This window comes from Orbicella faveolata, unplaced genomic scaffold (assembly GCF_042242905.1).
Source record: "Orbicella faveolata isolate gen_17 unplaced genomic scaffold, um_ofav_v1 contig_12, whole genome shotgun sequence".
NCBI lineage: Eukaryota > Metazoa > Cnidaria > Anthozoa > Scleractinia > Merulinidae > Orbicella > Orbicella faveolata.
The window spans coordinates 17,481,171-17,492,582 of NW_028301539.1; the positions used below are offsets into that span (position 1 = coordinate 17,481,171).

Below are 11,412 nucleotides of genomic sequence, written 5' to 3' on the forward strand. Positions count from 1 at the left end.
CGTTGTCCCTTTTCAACGCGCAACGAAATATGAAAAAACAATCTACGGACAATTTATTCGGCTGAATATTGTCATACACGTTTTTCTCAGGGTAAAGGATATGAAAAAAGGTGTAAAATCCCCCAGACGTATTATACAACCCTCCACAAAGATAAGTAATCAAACGAAAATAGACGCAAAAATATAATAGAGTGTATTGAAAAGATTCAAATTAATAAATTAGTCGAGATTACAACAGCTTATGTCTGATACCCCTGATACCCATATATCATTGTCCAAGTTGAAACCAACAGTCGACAGTCCTGTAATGCACTTCTGTCGTATAACCGATTTTAAAGACAGGGTCCCTAGTACTTAGTATTTCAACTTTGTTCCCAGTGGTTTATCCAAGAAACTATTCTCGCCATCTTGGATTAACCAGGGGAACGAGATTGTCTTGTGCACCGAGCATCCATTGGCAGCTATTTCGGTGCCTCCGCCCCCACCCCCCCCCCCCCCCCGAAAAAAAAACCATGATGTCCTGTGGCGACGAGCTTTGTAAAACGTTTGGCTTTCCTTACTAATCTTCAAAGGATTCATAGATAGGACTGGACGGGAGGCTAGGCTTGACCTTAACCCGTGTCCTCCAGTTTCTGCGCGGCCAAACTTCGCGCTCTCCTCGTCGCTTTTCACTCGAGGATCTCTTTGGGTTAGTGTGGACTTCCTGCAATCTAAGTCTATACATATGAGCAGGTTGGGCTTAACTTCACTTGTTAAAGATTATCATCCCTAAATCTACACATCCGAGGTTCTTCAGCCTCAAGGAAATTCTAAATTCACTTTTCAATTTGTTCTCTCTGTTATTTCACAGTCAAGGAATGCTTCTGGCTGGAATTCCTGGCAATCATTAAATCGCTGGATCCTTTCGTAATTTTGGGTCCGGCCATTCATAGACCCTTCTTTAGTCGAATTCGGGTCTGTGAACGTTGACAATCACGATTTTGTCCTCTAGGGCCACACAGATCTGGGCATTAACGGGTGATGTTGCAATTCCGCGGAGTTTGCTCTCAAAGTTCATAAACCCAAGCAGCTGTCGAGAGAAAGCACCCCAGACCTTTAAAGTTCCAGAAACACTTAAGGATGCAACCACATCTCCAAGATCTTGAACTAGATAACCACAGCCTTTGACCAGACCATCTCCGCAAGTTAGAAGTTTTTTTAATTCAAGACGACGTGCGTCCCAAATCTGAAATGTTCCGTCGACGTGCCCTGTGGCTATGGAACTACCATCTAGTGAGAATTTGCAGCACTTGACAATCTGTTGCTTGGGAACGTTTCTCGTGATTTCGCGCGCTTTGCTAGTGTCGTGTAACGTTACACCTCCGTGGCGATCACAGAAGACCAGACGGTAACATGAATCACTGCCGTTACCATCGTTTGGTGGCAAGGGAAAGACGTCGCAGCATTCTATTAAAGACCTCTTGGCGTTCTTCGTCTCCTTGAGAGTTGATTCGTTGAGGTTCCACACCTGAATAACTCCTGTTCTGGACAAAAATAAAACCAGATTTTCATCGATATATCCGAAGAAACTTTGTGGTGTAATCGGATGTTCTTGAGTCTTGACTTGCTGCTTAAGGTTGGAATCCCACAACTGAAAGTAATCTTTTGTTTGAATCAAAATGGTTTTTCCATTTGGGGACAGTGCAAAAAGGTCCACGTGGCTAAAAGACGTGTTACAATAGAGGAATCGTCCGCTTGAAGCTTCATACATACTCAGTCCCACCTTGGACGAAACGTACACACGACTGCCGTCGGGTGAAAAGGATACGGCTTGTACCCCGCGATCCACCATCACCGTGGAAGGTGTGTTCTCAAGAGTGTGGCACATGTAGACAGTGTCCAAGTCGCTTAGGAGCACTCTCTCAGAGTCGACCTCTTTGGCATATTTCCATCTAGTTGTATTGGAAATTGGAATAATGCGAACAGAGAATGGTAGACTGGAACTACGCATTTGATGAGAATCACCACACACGTATAAACAAGCTCCGTGGCTAGACACGCCGAGACTTTTATGTGCCGATCCAAGGTTAACAATTGTCGTCGACTCGTTCTCAAATGCGTCTGAGACTAGTTCGCAGACTGTCAAGGACTGTTTCTTGGAGGAGTTGACCAGCACAAACTGTGAGTTTTCTTCCAGACCAGCGAGGCAATCGACAATCAAAGGAAGTTTGTCGTTAAACGTATTATGCTTGCAGCTGTGTTCGGAAACAGTCGTGTCCCATACAGTGACTCCGTGGTCAAAGCTGCCAGAAACGACGAATTGCCCGCAAACGGAAAATGTGCAACATGTGATGCTCTTCGCAGGTTGTTCCAAACGGGCCAATGAGTTCCCTGTATCGAGTTCCCATATCACCAGGTCGGCTGTCAAATGCGTTTGCCTAGTTACCATCTTTCTTCTGTCTTGCGAAATACAGGAATCAATGAAAGTATGTTGATTGTCTGAGAAGAGTTTCTTGGGTTTTCCATCCAATGTTACGGCTTCATCAAATCGACCGTGGACGACCACGCCGTGCTGTGGGACGAAGACGCAGTAGTTGCAACGTTCCTCCTCTTTTGTCCATACTTCCACCTCATCGCGTTGGCAACACCAAAGTTTCTTTCCTGTTTCCAAGGAAAACATTTGAATAAAACCGTTAGCACAGCCACAGACCAGCAGTGAGTGCTCGTCATTCTTTAAAACATCACAACAATTCACGTTAGTCTCACAGCGAAATTTAGTGATGACTGGATCTTTGGATTGAGCCCTGTTAACCACCTCTAGCCTCAGAGGCAGTTGATATTTGGATTGTTGCATCACATCACAAGCTTCAAGACTCATTGCTACAGATTCAGCTTCATTCACTAACAGCTGAAAAATCATCTTTGGGTTTTCCATCAACACGTATGGATGTCGTCTCAGGCAGGTTATGCAGTCATCCAGCTCCATCATGTCTGCCTTTGGGAGCTTCAAAACAGGCTTGATGCTTTGAAGTTCTTCAATTATCGAGAAGACATCACAAGCTTTACTCTGTAGTTTGGCATAGAGTAATTCCAAGCTGCAAGCGTAGCGAAAGAGTTTACTCTTTTGGCTTCCATCCAGTTGTGCAAAGGCAATGAAATGATACGTCCCCTGCTGAAGAGCGTATTTTTCCTCCGGTGTGTACTCTGCGAGGACATCGTTTCGGCCCTTGATAGACTTGTAGGTTTTTTCGCATTCTTTTGCTAAAACGACATTACCTCGCTTTAGCTTAGCTGTGAATCTGTGACGACCGTACAATTCAGGAGAAGATAACCAGTCAACAACGGACTTGTGAAATACGTCAATACAATCCTCACGAATGGGAAGCAGACTTGAGATAGATCCAGAGATCTTTTGGATTTGGCGAGAACTGCCTGCAGTTTCAGGGCACAAGCAAAGGATTCTGGATGCCATGGTCACTGGTAAAGGAGAACGCGCTGCAGCAAGTGACGACAGGAAGTCGGCGAAAGGTGCTTCTTCAACCTTAAGGTCCTTCTGCAAACGATCGAAGTACCGTTCATAGACAGATGCAATTCCACGAGGGAAAATACCATTTATATCGGCAGGCGCCAAGGTGTCTCTATGTTCTTCTACAAACTGGATGAAATAGTGTGCATACAGCATGAGTCCTTCCGCTTGGTTAACAAAGCGACCAACACTCTCTTCGAAGACACTGGTGGGCAAGAGGGTCCTTAAATTGTCTTTGAAAAACAGCTCAATATCTCTCTCGTTGTTCTCATCCGAAGCTCGAAGAACGAATGGTCTTAAATGGGTAAGTTTGTCGGCCATTGCATTTTCTGGTCGACCTGTCACAATGAACTTGATCCAAGATGGAAGCTTGTGGAACTGTGACATTATCACATCTAGCAGCTCGTTTCTTCCATCGTACTCGCATTCATCCAAAGCGTCTACAACCAAAAGAATGTTCTTGCCTGGATCAGCCATCATGTTCGTGGGTTCTTGAAGGAGATGCGTAAACAGTTCTTCTATGTTCATGTTAGCTACCGAAGTTGCGTTCAGTGAGGTCAACTGACCTGTTAGAATGTCCTTGAATCCTGGAAGGGTGTCACACAACTGTCTGGCCAGTGATTGCAGCATCAAGTCTGGTTTCCTACGCCTCTGGTTATTGTGTTGACAAAAATGTACTCCACCAAGAACTTCGCGTTCCTTCATTTTATTACAGAGCTTTGCTGCGATAACTGATTTGCCCATACCAGCATTTCCTGTAATGATTAAGACACGTGAATCGGAGCTACGATCTAGAAACCAATTTTCCACGTGACTGAAAACCCATTCACGAGTTCCCGGATGATGCTTGGACGCGTGCAACTTGACTTCGCCGGAGAAATCAAACTTTGCGAGTCTCTCTAAACAACTGCTGGCGAATAGTGGTGTCGCTTTAAGATTTTCGACGCGAGACGAGTCCTCACCAAGTACTTTTATTGCTTCAGAAATCTCCTTCCACGACGACTCAAATGAAGACTCATCAACCTCGACCATCAGAGCATGACCGCAGTTGTTGCGGTACCAGTGAATCATTTCTACCGCGCCTCCTACTGAATGATCCGTAGGACTAGGCTTGGTACCCCAGCCACTGGCAGGAGCGAGCAATCCGCAAACACTTCGAAGCAACACATAAAGGAGAGAAATGTCGAAATTCTTGGACGTGGGGGTACCCACCGGCGGGTAAAGTTTGTCCCACTGAGACTTGTTCATGATTCTCTTTCGATAAAGTTTCCTTATCTCGGGTTCTTTAATTGCAAGAAAATGCTGCAGTTTGGGCGGGGAAACAAAACCATCGAATACGCGTCTTAACCCTTCTGTTCCGCCATTGATAAGAAGAATGTTGAGCTTAACACCATGGAGTGTATCGCCAGTTATTTCCAAGCAATGTGCCATCTTCAGAATAATGACTGAGGGATTGTTACTTTTCCCACTTCCTGTTGTGACCATAAAGAACAAGAATGTGATTCATACGTTCTACTCAGGCAGGCAAGATGGCTATCTTGCCGCAAGTCAGTCAATATGTGTGGATATTGGCCTCGAGCTCTTTTTACATGATTACTGCACGATTGGCCAATAGCCCGGATATATCACGCTAACTGTGTTTTGCTCAGATCGGTTTGTCTCACTGTGTCATGTCACGCTAGCTGCGCGATGTCACGATACCCGTGTTATACTGAACGGATTTTCAGTGAAAACGTCTTTTGTTGTAAATAAGTTACTGCTCTGTCCAACAAAAAAGCCCAGACACACGTGAAAACACAGTCATTAATATTTTGTCCTTTCACAGAAATTCAGGAAACAAATATTAATAGGTTTCGTTCCTGAGAAGCATTGCGTAATGACTGAATCAGGCTGGGAATAACTTCCGCTTTAAAATTGTCGGTCACGTAAAAATGCATTTTTGCCATGAAGATAAAATTTGTTTACATGAACCATTGCAAAGAGTAAACCAATAGATCGGACACAATATAAAGTGGGAAAATCTCTCAACTTGAACCACAAATAACAAATGTTTTGGGTTAGGTCTGAGACAAAAGCACAAGAGTTTCAAAGATCGCGTGTGATTCATTTGTACTTGTTTGTACACATGAATAAAAGCAATATAAATTGCTCCCCACTGCAGGCAATGCTGGACGGTGAATCTTGTGTCCCTTAATCAGTCTTGCCCGTTAGAATGTTCATGATCCATTGATCCTACGCAACATAAATTCTCAATTGCGCAACCTCATTCAATCTGGACCCACGGTTTGAGATGAGCTTGCACAAATCCCAATACCAGTTGAACCAGATTGTACACATGCCTATACACGCATCGTGGTTCACTACCAACGTTTATTCATCGAAATGCAAAACAGTGATCCGATTCATTATATTCTGAGCTTGCTGGGATAGTTAGGTCAAGTGAAAAATTGCGCTTTTTCCCTGAAGACAATTTGAGGTTGATTCAAACATTGAGTGACGGTCGGAACAAATCGAACACTGTTTGATTAATTTATGAACAAGGGTAGACTTTTTGCTTTTCTACAGATTCCCTAATCATTTATATCGCAAGAACCGGTTTAAAATTTAAAAATAAAGTAAAGTATAAAATTGAAATTTAAAACAATCTGTTAGGTGATTGAAGAATTGAATTGAACCACTTCCACACAGAATCGTGATGAATCCCACCTTGACCCCATGTGCAGTAAATAAATAAACTTTTCAAGGTGCAAAGCACTTTTACCTGGGCTTTGAGAATCAAATCCTTCAGCATTGGCTACGAACCAAGCACATTCTCGAAAAATCAAGGTTCATTTCAAAGCGGAAACCTCCAGTGGAAGAAAAACGTCACAGTCTACTGAGGTGTGTGACATTTTGGCTCTGCCCCCACTGAGAGAGACACCCTCGTCCCCAGGTTCTTCTCCGCGTCCAAGTCCAAAATCATATGGTAGACTCAAAAAGCGCCTATAGACGCAACTAATTTTTGTCGTTTGTTGTACAATGAACTGGCTACAGAAAGACACGTCCACGAAGGAACTTTCCTTCGCTCGCTCGGTTTTCGCTTTGATTTTTACTCTCTATGAACTATCTGGTGCGCGGCCTTGTAAGTTTTAAGGGGCCAAAATGATCTTTTGACTGTTGTTTCGGCCCGGGGGCCGGGTACTCCCAGAAAAGTTGGGTAGGGGTGTGCGGCCCACTTCCCAAAACCATTACCCTATTTATGACCAAAATCTGCGATTTTTGCTACCCTATTTATGACCTGGCCAAAAATTCGGTACCCTATTTATGACCTTTGTAGCTAAGTTATTAAGGGTTTTTGTAGACGGTCTTATTGATAATGATGAAAAAGTAGCTTCTTCTAAGAAACATACTCAATTCAAGACTAGAGTGCTAAAACCATACCCTATTAAGACCAAAATGGCCAAAATTGAAACCCTATCTATGACCAAAACGACTGAAAAACCCTACCCTCTAGGACCGCACATACCTATAAAGCCCATATAAGTGAGTACCCCCTCTCGCCCGGGTGTTTCGGAAACCTCAATAGCGGGAAAAAGAAGCGAGTAACAAAACCCGTTATACCCTCGAAGATGAAGAATAACCTCTAAAATGACGGTATATTGTACCAGTTCAGACCGTGTCTGCATGAATTTCCTGATCGATTATCTCGGGAAGTAAAACGCAACCAATTTGTGCAGTCTATACAAGTAAGTTCGTTCGAAGTTTTGAAAAAATGTTTTTACTCAAACAACAAAAACTTGATGCCGGAGGAGTTCAATTTAAAACTTTTCCATCTCGTTTCGTCGCTTACGTGAGTGAGTGAAGGGAAGGAGAGATCCATTTTTTTCACCGTGGAGGGATGACCAGCCGGAGTAATCAGAAGTAACTTTCGCGCCCTCAGTCAGTCTTTTTCCACCTGAGAGAGAGGTCAGAAATTAGACCCAAAAATATATACGCATTGTGACAATCACTTTATAAAGCGCTGCCCAATTACGCACATTCTGTTAAGTGTGGGTTCAACGCGTTTATGTGCACGTTTTAAGGGGTGTCTGCTGTCTGCCCGTGTCAAACGATTCTCGGAATCTCGGCAGCAGCGGCCGTGAGCACTCCGAAATTGAATGCAGTTTTGCAGGAGCTCAGTCTCGATATTATGAGTTATTTTGGGCGCGTACAGAATTACCTTTAAATTGAACAAACCTGAAAATAGCACCTTGCTAAGATGGAGAAACACCGAAGAGATAATAATAAGCTATACAGTGGAACCCCGTTAATACGACCACCTTCGGGCCATGGAAAATTGGTCGCATTAACGGGGTGGTTGTATTAAAGGGGTTTTTTAAATAAGAAAATGACTGACTGAGCTTTTTTTAGGTCAGAATAAAGTGGCTGTAATAACGAGGTGCTCGTATTACAGGGTGGTCGTAAGGCGGGGTTCCATTGTAAATGAACAAGGATGGTTAAGGATGGAGAAGATTGACACGGATAGCAAACGACGAACTTGAAACATTTAGGTTTAACTTTTCAAGATGTGGAAACCGTGGCATAGCTCCGTTGAGGGAGTATCCACTGGGGCTTGTTCAACGACATGGAAATAAACAGACAATGGATCGGATTAAACAATATTAGTCAGTCTCCTGATCTGGTAATCAAAGCCTGCCCCAAGGCTGTTTTCCACGCCTCTCGACAATGGATGCCAAATTTCTAGGATTTTTTCAAATTTCTGCACGCAAATTGGTAAACACCTGCTGCTATCACGCAAATTTATGTACAAAATTAGAAGCACTTCGAAGAGCAGTGTCGCTATGTCTGCCTGACAGTCACCTTTTAAACCCACAAGTCTCGACAACAGATGAAGAATAATAAGTTATCTGCACGCAAAAAAAAAGAGAACAATTAGTTGAAATCACGCAACAAAATTCCTCACCATCAAAAGGTAGTTCGTATGGAGAAAATTCAGGTTGGAAATTTGCAAAAGAAAGACGGAAATAAACCAGTTTTGAGCATTTAAACTTCTGGACGAGAGAAAAGAAAACGACCGGTAAGTATGATCACGAGATTATAATTTAAAGTCAGGTGCATAATTCTCATACAGACTTCCAGAAATTTATCTGTATCAGTCGAATATACGTAGAGTTTTAGGAATTTCGTTCCTTGCTTTCATCTTTCAGAGATCATGTTAGAAGCGCTCAAATTGCAAAAGTTACAAAACAGTAGAAGACTATGAAAATGCGATAAGTTCGTATGTAACGTTTACGCAATCGCCGATCCAACCCTACATAGCGATCGGACAGCATTTAAACGCTAAAATATTATATTAGTTTAATCAACAGACTGCGAAAGGTGACCTTTTTCTGAGCCATAGACTGAGATCGAGAGAAGAAAGAACGAAAGCGAAGCCGTATCAGTTTTAGCCTCTTCCAGGCGTTCAGTTAACTGGGGAGAAGCGCGAAAAACAGCGAGCGAAAAAAAAGGGGGGGGGGGGGAGAAGCGTTTGCTCGCCGTTTTTCACGATGCCTACGTCCCAACTTACTGAATGTCTGGAAGAGACTATCTCAGTTTAGTTTGGCTCTCGTCCAAATCAGCGGAAGCATAGAACATTTACAGTTTTGGTGACTTATGAGTCTACAGGAAACACACTTAACATAGAATTTTGTCATTTTGCGTTGTTGTTTTCCATAGCGCGGACAGTTGAAACTAGTGTCCAGCTCATCCAGCTTCAGCTCATTGCAGCAGCTAATACTACTAAATTCTTGGAACTAAAATTCAAACAAATGTATATAGACACATAGTAAGTAGTCTAGTCTTAGGATTTCAAAAAGAAATTGGCATATTCTAAACTAGTGCGGTTTCTACAAGCCGAATCCGCTTTGTCTTGGAACTCCTAAATATGTGGAAGAAAATTTCTTCGGTTAATCATGACAGATGATTGAAAAATTTTTAAATACTTCAAGGAGTTCAGCATACTGAGACTATTGAAGCAACAGAATTTTTTTTATGATCTAAATATCGAGATATTATACCACTGCTCTCAGAGTGAGGGGACGGGAGCCGGGGGCTCAGAATCTTACGACTCCTGGCCTTTTCCGTCCCGCTCTCGTCCCCTGTAAATAAGGAGACTCAAAACACGTCCTAGTCATTTAGCTGAGCAATTCCTTGCGTTTCCTTTGTTTTTACACGGCCTTAGAGAACATAGGTTTGATATACTTATGAACCTCAAGTTACATACTCAGCCTTAATCGCACCCCTTCTGACGGATTATGCGACGCAAGTCCACCAATGCCGCCAGACAGTTTATGACCTATGACGTAACCACTGTAAAGGATTCGAAATTTCACCGAAAGTAAGCCTGTGTTTTAGCCCAAGCGTGAATTTTCGTTGCTTGTTTGCTCAGAAGTCTCAGAAGACACTAAACACTAGTAAAACAATATCTTGGGTTCTTGTTTTCAAACAAAAATTAGTGTTTTGCATTTCTCTCCCGCTTCCCGCCCTCTTAGAACTTCCGCTTTCCTCGCTTAATCCTCCCGCTCCCTATTCTCCCGGGCTCCCATGCACCCCTTGGCCCCCGCCCTCCTCACAGACAGCATTTCATGGCTGTCAGTCATTTTAATATGAATCAGGCCTAGACAGTAATTGACCCTGATGACAAAAAACATTCATCAAGTTTAAAAAACACGATTTCAGTGAGAATGATTCTGAGAAACTATCTGCTTCTCTGGTCCTAAATGTAACTTTATTTTTTGTACCGTCTCATCGGTGACGCACCACTTTTCAATAGCTTACTTTCGAATCCATTTAGCATTTGTTTTGTTTCTTTTAATACGCCTCCCTCGCAAATCGTAATTAAATGACTTTTCCCACGCCTCGCATGTGACTTTATTTTGCAGTGCAGGTGTCTCATGTTTCAAATACTTGTTGCAACTTTCTTTACAACGGAACTTATTGCCACTTGGTTCATTTCTTTTAATACGACTCCCTCGCATATCGTAATGAAATCACTGACTTTTCCCACGGCCACGCATCATTGTAAGGTTATTTGCGGAATAGGCGAGGTGTGTTGTGTTTCAAATACTTATTGCAACCTTTTTACAAAGAAACATCAAGTTTTCTTAGCAGTTCCATATAGTGCAACTACCATAAGTTTTGAGAACGCTGGAAGGATGTAGTGTGTCTTTTATGTGCCTCACTTGTTGTTGCGGAAAATCACGAGTGTTTTACGCTTCACTACACTGTCACTAAACTGCGAAGGCCAATACAGGGCGGTCTTGTTTTGAGTAAACAGCCCTAACAAAACAATAACTTCTTTCATTGAAAGTGACTTGTAAATCACTTTATTTAAGGAACTATGATCGCTATAGGCGCCCAATTGTCCGAGCAAATAGCTCTTAGTTATATTTGATTCAACTATCTTTCGTTCACTTCCTCTAGCGGGTGTCATTTGGGGGTCTAGAAACACACTGTCACGCGCGCTGTTATAACAATGAAAAGAATCCAGTGATTTGAACACTGGTGGGAGTTTAGTTTATTAGGCTTAGCCAACCTGAACAAATAAAACTAAAAAGACCTCTTCTGTGCAGCTTTTGGCTCATTTACAAACCTTGCAAGAGGTATGCCAATTAAAGATAATATCTGTCATTTCAACCCATTTTCTGACCAATGCATTTTTTGTCAATCCCAAGGTCTATTGTTTACTATCACCAACCATGTCACAGGGTCGCAATTAAGTCTTTCCTTACGTCTCTCACACAGAAGCTAAGCTTCTGTTTAACTGATAATATCCCACAGCGGTACAACAATAAACTTAAAACTTGAGCGACACGATGACGCGACAAGATAGAAAAATTGAATCAGTTGTTTATTTTTTGGAGAGCTTGGTAACGAATAATTTATAA

At 42.5% G+C, this 11,412-nt stretch overlaps 1 protein-coding gene across 1 annotated transcript; it reads right to left on the reverse strand.

The window, feature by feature from the left end:
- Positions 1-170: 170 nt before the first annotated feature.
- LOC110060813 (uncharacterized) lies at positions 171-6,428 on the reverse strand. Its single transcript, XM_020767609.2, has 2 exons — positions 6,267-6,428; positions 171-4,977 (listed from the first exon to the last, which is right to left on the reverse strand). Exon 2 carries the CDS (start codon positions 4,934-4,936, stop codon positions 941-943), a length of 3,996 nt encoding a protein of 1,331 aa, XP_020623268.2. The 5' UTR covers positions 4,937-4,977; positions 6,267-6,428; the 3' UTR covers positions 171-940.
- Between the last annotated feature and the right edge of the window lie 4,984 nt (positions 6,429-11,412).

Bases quoted from the DNA above. Each gene is read 5' to 3' on its own strand.
- LOC110060813 (XM_020767609.2), bottom strand. From the start codon at position 4,936: ATGGCACATTGCTTGGAAATAACTGGCGATACACTCCATGGTGTTAAG.